Source organism: Montipora capricornis, chromosome 12 (genome assembly GCF_036669925.1).
Source record: "Montipora capricornis isolate CH-2021 chromosome 12, ASM3666992v2, whole genome shotgun sequence".
In the NCBI taxonomy this organism is placed as follows: domain Eukaryota; kingdom Metazoa; phylum Cnidaria; class Anthozoa; order Scleractinia; family Acroporidae; genus Montipora; species Montipora capricornis.
The window spans coordinates 20071329-20086583 of NC_090894.1; the positions used below are offsets into that span (position 1 = coordinate 20071329).

The window sequence follows — 15255 nt, forward strand, 5'->3', positions numbered from 1 at the left end:
TTTAATCCATTCCAAGGTTTTATTTCGGACACCATAGTAAGGGAGCTTATACAGTAACCTCTGATGAGGAACACTATCAAAGCCTTTTGCAAAGTCAAGCAGAAGGACATCAGTTCTTGTACGCTTGTCCAGAGAGGAGAACCAATCGTCCAGAACGGTTGTCAATTGTGTTACGGTAGAAAAGCCTTTGCGAATTCCATGCTGATAAGGTGTTATGATGTCATTATTGGAGCTTAAAACAATATGATATGGTCTTTGAATTTCCCGCCAGGACGGTAAAATATTTAAACTTCTCTAACAAAAACAATAGCATTTCCGCCATGACAATTTTCTTTGTTAGAAGCGCAAGCATATAACAGAAAACCAAAATCTGTAACATTTACGACATGTTGCGAAGATTGAAGGTAACTCAAACCATTTTTTCGTAGAAGGCGGTAAGATCAAATGTTCGGTTGGTTCTGGCTTAACGTATAAATGCCAGTTTGAATAGGTTTTGAACAAACTGCTCCAGCAGTCCCGCAGTCATCTTTGTTTTTATTCTCTGATTCTTCCGATTATACGATTGTTTGCACCCGAACAAACACCACCCCTAATAATGAAGGCAACGCAGAAAAATATAGCAACACTTGATTATTACTCGTTCTAAAACAGTTGGGCCCGAAAAAACACAGGGACAGCGGGAGCAATAGTTGAAAACTCGCTGAATTCCACTTCACGACTGCAGAAGTGCGGGACCAACAGTTTTATGCTGTAAAAAAAAAAAAGGCCGTGTATTCTAGAATCGCTCCAACACAAGCGCGATTTCCAACATAGGATCAGGTCAATCGAAAGTACAAAAAATGTCGTCAGCTCACGAAATGCAGCGTGTTGATCGGGAGCTCTCTTAGAGCTCATCTCTAGAACAAGAAAAAGTGTCTGAATTTACTACACTAGATAAAATACTCGGAGCGAACTCTAAAGAGAAAAATATGTACGGGCGATTTGCGTGGATGAAAAACTGTCGCTATTAACGAAATGATATTTAGCGCGTTTCCTTCAGGCTGAATTCGACGTGATTTTAGGAAGCTTTCATTGTGGCTAAACTTTTCACTTCCTTTGGCGCGCGTCTATGTTCACGCTTGAATTGTTCACTTTATCGCACCTCACATTTCAGATCACACTCGAAATCGTTTGATTGACAGTAGGCAAATTCTGCAATGGGACCAAGGTATTCCCACAGCTAAATCTTTTGGCCAATCCCAGATAACTTGTTCTGGATATGCAAATTAATATGCTGCCTTTCACAAAATTTGGCACCGCAAGTAAATGTCGCAGAAAACTATAGCATCCTGCGCGATGTTGAAAATCGTTTTGTAGGGGCATTTTTATGCTACAGAATACGGCCTATATAAATAAAAATATAGTCGACATCACCATTTTGATTTTAGAATTTCATGACGTCACCATTTGTGCCGAATCAAACAGTTTACGATAAACAAACAAATAAATATATGTAGAAAGTCTGTAAGTTTTAAACGAAATCAATGCCATACAACACAATGAGATGCTCACCTAAGTTTGTAGTGATGCAACATCCATTCCCTGTTACTTTCTTCCTGCCTATGAAAAAAAAAAAAATCCGCGATTGGTCCAAATGAACCAAAAGCGAATGTGAATATTTGCAGTTCCCACGTTCATTTTTCTCACAGTATCACGTTTATGATTATGATCTGAATTTTCTACTTTTCTAACTCCACAAAGGCATCTAGGCTTTGAGGACAGAACGAAAACAGTATCTGAGTTAAACCTTCATTCACTAAAATCGACGCCATTACAGTAAATGAAATTCTCTCAAAGACCTACCGATAAAAAACAGCACTTTTCTACTACCCACTGAAAGCTTCCAAAGTTACGCAGATAAACAATCTGGGACAAAAGTGAGAGGTACGGCAAAAATGTCAAATCGAAGCCGGTTTAACTTAATGAATAGATCGGAATGGAGCGAGTGAATGAGTGAGTGACATCAAACCTGCTCTAATACTTGATGGCATAACTACGTCATACCTTTTTAACCCAGTTTTATACTTAACGTTCTTCGAACAACTCGCTCATTGTCTTTTTTATGCCTTAACTTAAGTTTTTGAATTGTATTAATGACAATTATTTTTTACTTTTAGGCATTTTTTCTTCGGCAACAATAGAACCAAATACCACCCCTTCTCCGATTGCCTCTGGACCAAGTGCACTAAGCCCCACTCCTCCTCCTCCTCCTCCTCCTCCTCCTCCTCAAACGCCTTCTGCACGAGGTACGTACAATTTTACCTGCAGAAATGTTTTCAGATGAAGACAGAAAGCAATCAAACCCAAGAACTCGCTCATTGTCTTTTTCATGCTTTAACTTAAGTTTTTTAATTGAATTAACAACATTTATTCATTTTACTTTCAGATATTTTTGCTTTGACCAGAGTAAAGCCAAACACCACCACTTCTCAGATCGCCTCTGGACCAAGTACACTAAAATCCACTTCTCCTCAAGCCCCTCCTCCGCACAGACCTCTTCCACTAAGGTCATACAATTCTTTCTCTAGAATTCCACCAGATGAGAGGAGAAAGGAATCAGTCGTGTTGAGTGTTACCGGATTGAATATAAGCGAGGTATTTGTAACGAGATGTGAATTTTAAACCTCTCGTATTAAGTGTTAATTGCTAAGTGTCCGTTTCTGAGAATTAAATAGTTAGTGTGCAGTCCTGATTGCAAATTGTTAACAATTCCTGTGTTTCGTGTTTGTGCATAAATTTGTATGCTGTTTTATAAACTGGAAAAAAGGCATATTAAATTGCTCTCTGTCTCTCTCTATGCTACTTGTCTTGCGATGATCGTTATAGTATTTTCCTTTGTATCTACCTCTTGTCTAAGTACTACTTGAACTAAATTCATTTGAGCGTCCAGCTTCTCCCTCTAACTCCAGCTCTTAAAGTCTAATGAGTGACTTAGAGCTAACTGGTGTCTTTTTTAATACATGTACATTCAATTTGATGGCGAACACGGAATATGAGAGAATAGCCAATATCAAGGACCAGATTGAAATATATTTAGAGTTAACGAGCAATTTTTATGATTTATGCTCGATTTTTATTATGTTTCATTTCGAATACTGCTATTTGTTGTTTAAAGGAAGCACATGAGAGCCAACCATTGATATTTCCTTGGTTCAATCGACTTCAAAGTGCATCATACATCTCATGCTTGGCGCTAGATCGATTTCTAATGTAACCCCAAGTACTCGGTTTGTTTTAAAAGAGTTTTATCCTAAACGTCCGAGCTGGGATTTCGAAGTGGGGTGGGGGGAGGGGATGGGTATTTTGGGAATCTGATTTTAACTTCATTTCAGTGATGTATCTTTCTCTTTTTTCACTCAGTGGCATCAAGAAATGAAACGTAATTTTAAAAAGGAAGTTGCTAGAGCAGCTACAGAATATTGCAGTGTTAAGCAGGCCGAATGTCGGTCGGTTCTAGTCAGGTAGGCGAAAAATTCTTCTTCTCACGCTCACAATTTAAATGGTGATAATTTAAAATGTTTGAATTTTCCGTAAATTAATATTCATTTGGAAGGACATTTTATTCCAAACAGATTTATTTCAAAGTGGAAAATGGAAAATTTATGTCAATTTTCATTGGATATAAAACGACCACGATGCACATGGATTCGAAGATGCCATTTGAAAACGTTAACCTTGCGTCATTACAATCATTACGAGATTGTTCCAAGTTGTTCGGAATGTGCAAGTATCCTTAATTATACTAGTATGAACATCGTCGGTCTTTCAAATGCTTCATGTCACGTCGTTTTTGGCAAGAGCTGTAGGCAACGAATTGTACGCACATGCAAAGCGATTCCAAGTCAGAGGATGTTTTTGTACTAGTAATACATTTTACCTCTCATGTGGATAATAATTTCTTTTAAATCGAAAGAATTATATCTTTGACTCTTTCCGAAAAAGAGATCAAAAGTGAACACGGCAATCAGCGGTCCCTTGCATCAAGGCGAAAGCTAGTAATTGAAGCGAGTGTTACCTGTTGATTTGGCAGTGTTAGTCGACAATGGTTTGGTTTTAAACCTGTCTCCATTTTTTGTACTTTTTTTAGTTCCCCTCGATGGACATTTTCGCCTGATATGGTTCACATTTTACCTGGATATCCCAAAAAGTCATCTGATGATCCAAACGTTGCAATGATAGCTTTCTACCTAAGTCTCCCAAGAGAGTCCTCACAAAGCATTGCGGTTGGCAAAGACGTCTTAACAAACATAGTAAAAAGTAATATGCCAAGCATTGGAAGATGTTTGGGAAGCTCCATTGTCGCAGTAGAGCCCTTAAATTCTCCTTTACAAGAATTCCCGACAAATGACGACAAGATCAGAGAATTCACTGCAGCAAAGATTATCGGCGCTAGTCTTTTTGGAGGCCTCTTCCTTGTCATTATCATTTTGGTGCGTTTCGTGAAAAAGAAAAGGTACGCAATCAAAGACAACTTTGTTTGTTACAATATCTTTACCGTTGAAAAAATTTTGATCATAAAAATCAGTGAATCCGGAGAAATGAAGTGGATCATAGATTCTTACTGATTACCATTGTTTTTTAAACTAATGGAATGGCACATTACAAATAAAGAATGACAAGAAGGCAGGACTAAGATGGAAAAACAAACAAACAAACAAACCAAAAAAAAAAGAAAAACCAAAAAACCAAAAAACAAAAAACAAAAACAAAAACAAAAACACACACAAGTACTAATCCAATTTGACTATAGGGTCTTATTTTACAACACGGCCCGCTAAAGTCAACAGTTTTTTTTTAGCTTCTAGTTTTTATAACTTTGCACTTTTAAACTGAGTTCATCGTCTCACGTGATAAAAGTGGATATTTATGTTACTATTTGATTTTAAGTCGCTTGCATGACCTTTTTTCCAGACGACCTTTTATTTTCAAAGACAACTTTCAGCCCGATGGCAAATTGGAAGCTCTTGAGATGAAAGGTGTTCCTGTGGCATTTTCTGATGCTTCACCGAAAAGCACTAAATGGAGTGCTTCAACCAGGAACCAAAGTGCGACGAGTCAATCGATAAATGTGCATCCTTCAGCATTCCACGATCATTCAAAATCATTGGTTAACCATGCCCACCAAGCCGAACGAGATGATAGCATCGAGCCAGAAAGAGAGGTAGAATGGTTGGAAAAGAGCTCTGAGCTATGGAAAGATCAGGTCGCTGCGAGCGTACCATCTGATGAATTGAATTTAGCATGTTTAAGCGTAGTACCTCGCGATCACCCAGAATCGTCGGTCAATCAAGTGTGCCAAGATAGCGACGAAGAGGAAGACAAGAACAAAAGAAATGATGCAGGCCCATTGAAGAAGAGTCAGGACTCTAACACCGTTACCATATGAGAGCCTAGGAAGTTTTAAATGCATGACGCCTCAAAACTGCAATCAAAACGAACACGATAGTCAGTGCAGGTTTTCATTGTTGTTTTTTTTAAAGTGACTCGGCGAAGAACCTTGTTCCATCATGACCTTCTTCTTTTTGCCATAATGGCAAACGACAGACAGACAGACAGACAGATAGATTTATGTAACTCAACTCAGCATTAATATTACAAATAATACAGGCTAAGAAATATTATAAGCGACAACACGATCTTAATTTCAGAAAACAATGTAGGCAATATTTGAATAACGACTGAGTGAGGATCATCAAAGTAACTGTGGCTAATCTAGTAGATGATCGCAATGGACGATCTGATGCATTTTCTGGAATTGTGTGAAATGAGTGCTTTTGGGATAATCTTTCGACCTGGCAAGAGTAGTGCCAGATTTTTCAACGAATAACCACTTTTATAGAAAGTGCATTAGGTCCAAAGACTCAGTGACATATCTACGTAATTTCAAACTCTAAATAAACACCTGGATGTGCCGCTTGAAAGAACGCTTTCCAAACCAAAACACCTTCTGGATTTATCTAAAATAGATGCCACAAATGTGACACTTAAGTAATACAACGAAATGGAAGCCATTTCTATCCTTGCTGGAACAAGTTTTCCGAAGCCCTGACTTTAAGTAGTTGTTTTCACCTCAAAGATGATTGACTATACGCGCATTTCATTCTTGAAATGTAAGTATTAAACAAAATTCGACAAAAGTAGTGGTAGTATTAAAATGTGCGCGGTAGCGTTAACACGTAATTTAGGAAATTTATATTTTGGCACGATAATGTTCGTGGTATCAACTTAGTGGTGTAGTATACTGTGTAAGTAGTGGTAGTGATGTACTACTATAAGGTTCTCATAGCCTACGTGCATTGTCAGATAGGTCGGTCAGTGTATTTTTGGCTGGAGTTGATATCATCCACAAGTCGAATCTTTTTTTTTTCTATTTTGTTTTTTCCATTGTTTCCATGTTTGATTCCACAACTTGATAATGATGTTTGTAATCATTAGGGCATGATCTTAGTGGTTGTATTGTACTCTAATGTACCAAATATTTTGCTCAACTTTGGATATTCTTGAGCCGAGGAATTGCCAATGCTAATATCCGCCGCAAAATGAGCGAAAAACGTCCATTTTCACCTCACGTGATCTCCAAAAGCTACTGAAACAACTTTTGAACTTGAATTAGCAAACTACTCGCAATAACTGCACAAAACTAAACTTTTTAGATTAACAGATGAATGTTCAGACGCTTAGATAAAAAGGGGTTTATCTACTGAGTTGATATGGTAAATTGACGACCGTAAAGAAATTCGAAAGCTGACGTTTCGGAATTATGGGTTGTTAGCGGTAGATATATTGGGGATAGAGCAACGTACATAAGAAGAATAAATTCGTTGAAAGAAAGCGTTCGTTAATTCCGTTTGGAGTGAGGGAGCCGATTTAAGTAATAATTCTTTGTTGAGAATTTTTTCGGTTTTCCGTGTTGCCTTGGTACAGGGAATAGCCACTAATGACCATGTGTTCCTAGAATGATTGGCAAGGTTGAAGTGTCGAGCGACTGGGTGCGATAGTTCCTTGTCGTTTTTTTCCACGTCTCGCAGATGTTAGTGAAAGCGGTCTCCTAGTTTCACTAATGTATATCTTTTCGCATAGTGCGCATGCTACGCAGATAACATTTGCAGAGGTGCCTGTAAAGCGGTCAACTATTTTAACAGATCTGGTTTCGACGTCATTTTGGAGTAATTGGCTTAGATAGCTTGCCATCTAGCAAGCCGTTGTCAAGTGGTATCCAAGCACGTGTTCACGTAAGGACCTAACACTCCTTAGGATTCTGCTGGTATAGCCTTAGCATTGTGTTCTAAAACGAAAACATAAATTACACATATCATGTAAATCGTCAGGAACTGTCAAAATGAACAGTAGGAAAATCATCTTTTGCGCAAACCGCGAAGCTCTCAAAGTTGAAGTATCGCGATCGTTCTGACTAAATGTTGATTGACGTCTTCTTAAATTCTGGTTGAACAAATTGTTTTTACCTCGGTCATAAGCAGCCGTAGCCGATCATCCTTTGCCAAGGGTATGTCGGGCTTCTTGAGATAACGTCAAACAATCACGGTCAAATCGACAATTTTATAAATTTTACCTAAAAAAAACTTTGACCCACATTTAATGGTCTAATCCAAACATTTTGTTTGTGACGTGTTATAGATGATAAAGGTAAAATTTTTGTTGAAACATTGGTTATTTAACAATTATTCAAGGAACGCACGTTTGGTATGAGATGATGAATATTGTACCAAGATGGCAAAACCCGATCTTATACCCAACAAGCGCGATTAGAAATATTGTTTTATTGTAACTGTAATAAATTCTGATCGTTTGCCTATAACACAACATGCACTTTGTGTAGGTATCAGTTCTCTTCCCAATTAGAAGCAAAGACCGCTCTTTTTTAACCTTTTCCTTGGTTGTTTTTGGTTCCTTTGGGGTACTGACAAAATCATTCCGGTTGAAGACAAATTCGTTCTAAGCGACTCATCCTAGCATTGACAGCCTGTAAGCAATGCCAATGACCCTTCATTCGTCATGCAGTCCTGAAACATACAAAATTAATTCTCAAATCACCAGATTAACTTCAAAAGAGAAGGGAAAAAAACGTGGGTAAGGATATCTAATTGATCGAGCCTCAATAGCCTTTACGAATTTGTGAGTGTTACGGTACAATTCCAGTGGGCTTTGGTCGTCCGTATTATCAGCCGGGTTCCAAGGTGTTCGCTCCAATCGATCAGACTCTCTTTGCTGCCACGTTTTAAGAGACAAAGACACCACTCCTGTCGTTTTTGCGCCAGTACTCTCAATTGTGTAACATTATGGCTCCTCTGAACACTTAAACGAAATGATGAAGAAACATGGACTTGAACCTCATCAGTGGTCACTTTACTATGTTGTGAGAGGACATTGCCAGTAATAAATTATGCATGTCATAACTTCTGGCCCCACGCCATAATGTCCTGCAATCGCATGCGTGAGTCAGTCCTGATGCGGTCCAAAGAGTTGAAAGAACATAATATTGGGCTATATCCGTTGAACATGGGGCACCGACCGTCTTTTTATCCTGAAGAAAGAAAGAAAAGCAGAAAAACAAAGAATAATTTAAAATCACATTCATTTCTATTAGTAATAACATTTGCATTATGTTTTGTTGTACTGCATGGCTCTGCCTCAAATAACCCTCGTCCGCACAGATGGCGTTTTCCACTCTTGCAGCTCTGTTCAATGGCTCAATTATCCTTTGGTGGTATCGCATTGAACTAAACCTCGCTTTCTAATTTTCCAACTGTTTGTCTTCTTCCAATTGGTGCTTCTAATCTTGATCTGTTAGGTTTAAATTTCTTTCGAAGTATTAAATTGGAATCATAGGCAAGTTCCCTATCGCTGTAAACAATGCATTTTTATTTTTCATTATATGTCTCGTTTTCGAGAGCCCTAGTAGTTTGCTAAAGGTCTTTTCTATCGCTTAGCTCTGGAAAATTGCTAAGTTCGGATATTAAAGTCTCTTATTCTTTAAAGATCAGTACAAGCGACATAGATTTAAGGAAAAAACAAACAAACATGTCATTGTTTTCAATTTTCTGAATGCTTTTCTAGAATAATTGGACAGAAAGTTAATGAAATAATTTGTATCGTCGAGTGATCGTTTTTGATCTTTGTTGCCCGCCGTTGTTCAGTACCCCTCCTTGGCAAAATTATATGCAAAAAGTGCTTGTTCAGAAATTGGCTTCGCTCATTTCCGAAATGGTAGCACCACATGAAAAAATAACTAGAAAAATAAAATAAAATTCATCTTTGCAAATGCTTCCATTGATAGGATCTCAGAGAAGTTGATGGTTATCGTTTCCTAAACGGTGATGCATACAAACAAATGGCCTCCCTTTTGTGAACGTTTATTTAGGGCTCAGGATAGTGACAATCCTACGTGTTTGTTAGAAACCCTCAACAAAGAGCTGGCATCCGGATTTCCTTAGCATCCATGCATGACTAGATTCAGAACTGTAGATACGTTTTGTAAAAGGGGAAAAAAGGTATGTTATAAGTTATTTTAAGAGACTGCCGTTTTTGTTATAAGTTATGTTAAAGGGAAAAAGCCGAATATAGAGAGAAAGGTACATTGCATCGTCTGAGTTCAATTGGTTATCACGAAGGTGAGCCAGAAGCATCTAAGCCAGTCGCATCTAAGCCAGTCGCCGAAGCATCTAAGCCAGTCGCTCGCCATTTTAATCTGCCTAACCACTCCAAAAAACACATGGCTATCTGCGGCCTTTCCCTACATCTAGGTACGACGGAAAGCCGCAAGAATCTGGAACAAAAATTCATCTTTCAAATCGGCACCCTTAATCCTCACGGTATGAACGAACGCTTTTCGTTTAACTAATATATTCCTATTTTTCACGTTGCCATGTTACCACCAATAGCGTAGCTCCTACTCTACTGTAAAAACTACACGTAACCCATAATCCCCCAATTTACAGTATCACGAAGGTGGATTGACTGTTGAATTATCCATTAGATACGACCTGTAAGGCCGCAATTCAATTATCCTCTACATGGTTGTTCATCTTGTTGATAGCACTACCCAACCTCTTCCAGAAACAACTGGGGCCTTACTCGCTTACTTAACTGATCGACGGTGCAACCACATTTGTAAATGATTTTCCAAAGAACATCAAAAGGTTAAAAAAATATAGCAGCCACTGACAGCAGACACAGAAGACAAACAAGGGCTATTAACCCACGATATGAGCCTTGTCTAGCGATCTTTTTGCCGTAGTTGTCCTTCCGTTTCCATGTATCGTCTTTCGTGTGTCTCAGGCCAATTTCTTCGGGGTAAGTGATTTGTCTTTTCACAGCACTCTCAGCTGGGATTTTTCTCATCTTCGTAAATGCATTTTTGGAAGGTTGGATTTACAACGATGTTTCGACCAGCAGCATCCATCTGTCGTAACTTTCAGCTTTCTTCCGAATTAAGAACAAAGCGGACCGGCGCACTTTTTGAACCTTATCTTTGGTTGTTTTTGGTCTTTTTGGTTCTTTTTGGGTTACAAAGATATTGACGAAATTATTTTTAAGCCGGTTCCGGTTCAAGAGCAATTCGTTCTAAGTGACTTATCCTAGCGTTGAAAAGCCAGCGAGCAATATCCATGGCTCTCAGTTCATTTTTCATGCAATCCTGAAAGATACACTTAAATCTCAAATTATTAGGATCAGTGATTAAAAAGATATCCACATTTATAAAATCCGGAATTCGAACTTTCTATTCACAAATATGACCAAATGGATCGACTGGTGAGTGTTAAGGTAGAATATCGAAAATCAGAATTTAGATGAAGGAGCCTCATGATTATATGACAAGTTGATCTTTAGCGTTTATTCAGTTAAAAAAGAGACCTATTTTACTCTCTTGTTCTTAGGTTACTTTGAAGGCTCCGCGATCAATAAAATAATCCGAAATAAGGGAACCCAGTCAAAATTAATTGGGTTAAAATATTAACTAAAATGTCATTAATAAAAACGTTGCAGTGTGAAGGAAATAGCTTTAACTAAGCTCAACCAAAAGATTCTATAAAATCACTTGGAAACAGCGAGAAGTAATCGTGAACTAAGAAGTAAGATGCCGAGTGGTTTCTTTGGAACGCCCATGCATTTGTCACGTCATTTATTATTATTACCACATATGAACATTGTCACTAATCGTTTCTTTCACAAATTTGTTAAATTCCTGCTGTGAAAATCTTAGGATGTGTCATAAAGGTGATTTTACGCTGACCAAAGTGACCTAGACTCATCGTAATGGGACAAGAAGCTAACGAATGCATCTTGAGGAATCATTAACTATCGGGTTTGTGGTTATTGCTGTTGTACACTTCGTGCCTCTTTCCGGAACATAAGAAGATCCTGATTGAGATATTGAAACAATAAAAACATCTTATAACAGTTGTACCCAGTACCCATGCAAATTTGTCCAAGAAAGTCTTTAACAAGTGGAATATTTGGTTGGAACCTAAGGGATTAGCATCTAAACCTAAAATAAGGATGAAAGGGTTTGAAGACTGAAAAAAAAAAGAGTCTTTTTCGATTCTTTTGTTCAGACCTTTGAACACTAGCATTTAGATTACTCTTGTTTCGGTTCGTTTGGACACTATTATCACGAAACAATAATGCCTGGTTTTAATTTGTTTGTTTATCGTTGTTACTCACATATTCGTATGTAATCAAGTTGAATTTCAGATCTCCTTCATCATATTTATGACATGCCCCTGGCTAGTTCTGCATTAGTTTAGAACTGTGTAACAGGCTCGGGATAGAGGAGAGGAAACATACACTCTGTTTGTAATAAGTAGCCTATTTGATGACTTCAATACAATCAAGTATTGGGTTTATAATGATAGGCTTTTGTTATTTTGTTTGTAATCGGTCCCGTTTGTTACAAACGGTTTCTGGCTTGTTATTAACTAACTGTCCAATTTAATGAGTCCTTGAGCTGCTTAAAACCAACAGAGAAAACTGCCGAACCGTAGCCGAACTGCTTAATATAAGTACTGGCTGGCTACTTGATGCTGTTGGCTTTTAAATTAAAGGATCTGAAATCCTAAACATTTATAAGAGCGTTAAATAAACCAACTTTTCCCTTAGCGTTTGTTGGATATGATATCGGCCTTATCCACATCAGCGGCACTATTCATCATTTCATATTAAACGTGCGCTTATTGACAAATTGTTAAATAACTACTGCTGTTTCAACCAACATTTTAACTGTGGCATCTATAACACGCCACCTATATTATGCAAACTTGTATGGCTTAGACCATTAAATGTGAATCATGGAAATTTAGAGACCTTAACGTTTTAAAAACTGTCTATATTGTCCATGATTGTTTGACGCTATCTCAATTGCAACGCACGTTTGGCAAAGCAAAATTATCTACGGCTACTCACGCGTGAGGCAAATTAATACTTTTAACGTACCGGAATGTAACAAGATGTTATCCGACGTATAGTCAGAATGACAACCCCCCCACTTTTGAACGCTTCGGCGGTTTGCGTAAAAGATGATTTTTCTGTGATTTATTTTGGCAGTTCCTAAGGTTTTACATAATTTATGTACATTCTTCGGTTTCGACGACAATTCTAAGACTCTTAGAACAAAAGACGTGTCTCAGCAGAATCCTAAGGAGTGTATGGTCATCTACAATTACCGGAGGAGGAACCGAGCCGGAGCAGAACACTTGGCACGTTGCTCAAGACGAGGTGTCCCTTCATACAAAATACGTATGAGTGCAAAAACGAGATGAATACTCCAGGGACTAAACAAATCATCATGAATCCTTCATTTGAAGATTGTATTTACGAAGAAATGAAGCCTAATGTAGCCTTTCCAGTAAAAAGGCAAATCATTTTTCGCGAAGAAATAGGCCAAGGGTACGCCAAGGATGAAGATTCATGGAAACAACAGAATGAACATGGAAGCTACTCCAGCAGTGGAAAAGTCCAAAGAAATGGGTCATACCGCGCCTTACTGGCTCTGGTGTTTCTTTTGTGTCTGCTGTCAATCGCTGCCATTGTTCTAAATCTCTTAATGTTCTTGGGGAAAATCAGTTACAAATGCAGGTGTTCTGACGATAAATTAGGTGAGTTCAACACCATGATTTGCTCAGTGTTTTTAACATGTACGTTGCCCCATTTTCAGTCATATAACAGTGGTGCTTTGCTGTGATATTCTCTCTAAGTACAATGAACAATGTACTTGTCACTGATTCGCGTCTAGGTCCTTGTTGATATCCCTGTGGCAGTCAGTTAGAATTTGAAAGTTCTTCAAGAAAATCGAATGCAGTGATACAGATGATATGTATAACCTTACAGAGGGACTATTTGAAAGCAATTGCTTTTTTGATCACGTCAACACGTGTCTGGCACTTGTCACCCTTTTTATCAAAAGCCTTCCCCGTGTTGCTCAACTGGGGCACTAGAGATGGCTTGTTATGCTTAATGTATGACGTTTAACTACCCCCGTCATGTAGCAGCCAATTTCAGACTCGGAGAAGAGGAAGGTGGTAGTCTGCGAAGTAGTTTTTTTTTTTGCGGCGGCTTTTGAGGGCAATGTAAGGAATATTGCCACGGGGCACGAGGGTATCGCCTTTGCTCAAAAATACTCAGTAGATGATAGCTTTACAATATGATCATGTCAATAAGCAAATCTAACTCATAACTCTATTGCTGATCTACGCTCAGTCAGCCCCCCTCAATTAACAATTGATTTGCCACTACTCCTGATTTAATACGAGCTAGGGACTAGGGAATTCTTACACACGGCGGCCACAAGTTGTCAGCTTCGAAGGTACCACAAAATTCTCTTGCGTGGCGGCCGCGGGGTCTTAAATTTTAGTCGTGCTTTAGGTCCCAGAATATTGTTCTGTGCCGGTTTCCTCTGTAGAAGTATCCCGGCTGCATCTTGAAGTCTCATTCTTGGATGAGCATCGAGAATGAAGAGAATTGTCATAAACTTGCCTAATCATGGGATATTGTCAGAGACGGATGTCTCTGACAATGGTCTGTAAATTATGATACGTGCTCATTTGCATGTAAATGAAAGTTGCCAAGCCCCTAAGACCGCCAAATCTTTCGGATGTTTTTATCAGCGCTGCCTTCGTTTGTTCTATTTTTATAACAGCAAGCTTGGCATCGTACATTGACGTAAATCCGGTCACGAGAGCGCGGCGTTTTAGTTTTTTTCCTACTTTGGATCATTCTTCACGGTTCACGCGATAGCTGATCAAGGCCAAATGTAAATGGCTTTTAGACTGCCAGCAACACGGGTACCACCTCGAATCGAGCCGAGACCCAAACAGCCATCAGGAAAATTGAATTTTTTTGTCGTGAGCCCCGTTTTTCAAAACTGGTGTCAAGATAGCGATGAAAGAAGCAATGGGGCGCTTATTACATCTCAGGTGGGGAAGGGTCATAAAGATTCCAAGAACTTTGAACCGGCCCAGAGAGAGAGCTATGGACCTTCGCAGAGGAACAAATGGAACGTAATCGGTGACAAGCCGAGCATTCATGAAAGCCATGTTGACTTAACTGTGGCTGAGACAAATTTCAGGAGCAAGAGTGCAAACCGAATGGTGGTAATACTGATGATACTAATTTGCTTTGTGTCAGTAACATCATTGGCTTTGACGATAATGATGCTACTTGGGAAAGTTGGTAGTCAGTGTGTGTGCAAGGAGAAACAAGGTAACGTAAATATTTTTCTCCCCATTGGCAACCACATTCATCGTCTGACAAAAAAAGAAGAATGCTATGTGCATATAACCTCCTAGGGCTACTTCACAATTTTTTTTATCTCGGCGAAAAAACTGTGCAATGTAGGTACGAAGAGGCCAGATGTATTTTTAACCTTAATGCTGCAACCAAGTTCTCAAAATTAACAATGTACAACAAGCATTATGATTGACTTAAGACCTTTACAGAAAGATTTGTCTATTATCACATAGACATCTCTGAACCGAAATTCTGGTTCTGGAGGGTTCACTTTACAGCGAAAAAAAGTTTAGAAACTCAGGCTAATCAAACGTAAAAAAAATCTGTTTTTCTATTACATTTTAAAATTTTGGCTAAAACAAAAATGAAGTAATAACGTAACATGAAACACACAGGCTTTTGCTGACATAAGTGAACAGTTTCTTGAGAGGATTGTTACTTACTAACAAACTTGTTCTTTATTCCTTTTGAGAA

The 15255-nt window shown here is 38.5% G+C and overlaps 1 protein-coding gene and 1 long non-coding RNA gene across 5 annotated transcripts in view; one reads left to right on the forward strand and one right to left on the reverse strand.

Moving 5' to 3' along the window:
• Nucleotides 1-6870, forward strand: part of LOC138026525 (cubilin-like) — a 73677-nt gene extending 66807 nt beyond the window's left edge. For all 4 annotated transcript variants that reach the window (XM_068873910.1, XM_068873909.1, XM_068873907.1 and 1 more), the window contains 5 exons: nt 2157-2285; nt 2426-2634; nt 3400-3500; nt 4127-4492; nt 4951-6870. In XM_068873910.1, coding sequence (XP_068730011.1) covers nt 2157-2285; nt 2426-2634; nt 3400-3500; nt 4127-4492; nt 4951-5425 — 1280 coding nt within the window. In that variant the 3' untranslated portion in view covers nt 5426-6870. The remainder of the gene's footprint in view (nt 1-2156; nt 2286-2425; nt 2635-3399; nt 3501-4126; nt 4493-4950) is intronic.
• On the reverse strand, nt 6166-12528 carry LOC138026527 (uncharacterized). The gene is made up of 2 exons (XR_011127284.1): nt 12490-12528; nt 6166-8581 (listed from the first exon to the last, which is right to left on the reverse strand). It is a non-coding gene; the product is annotated as an uncharacterized lncRNA (long non-coding RNA).
• Nucleotides 12529-15255: the final 2727 nt, after the last annotated feature.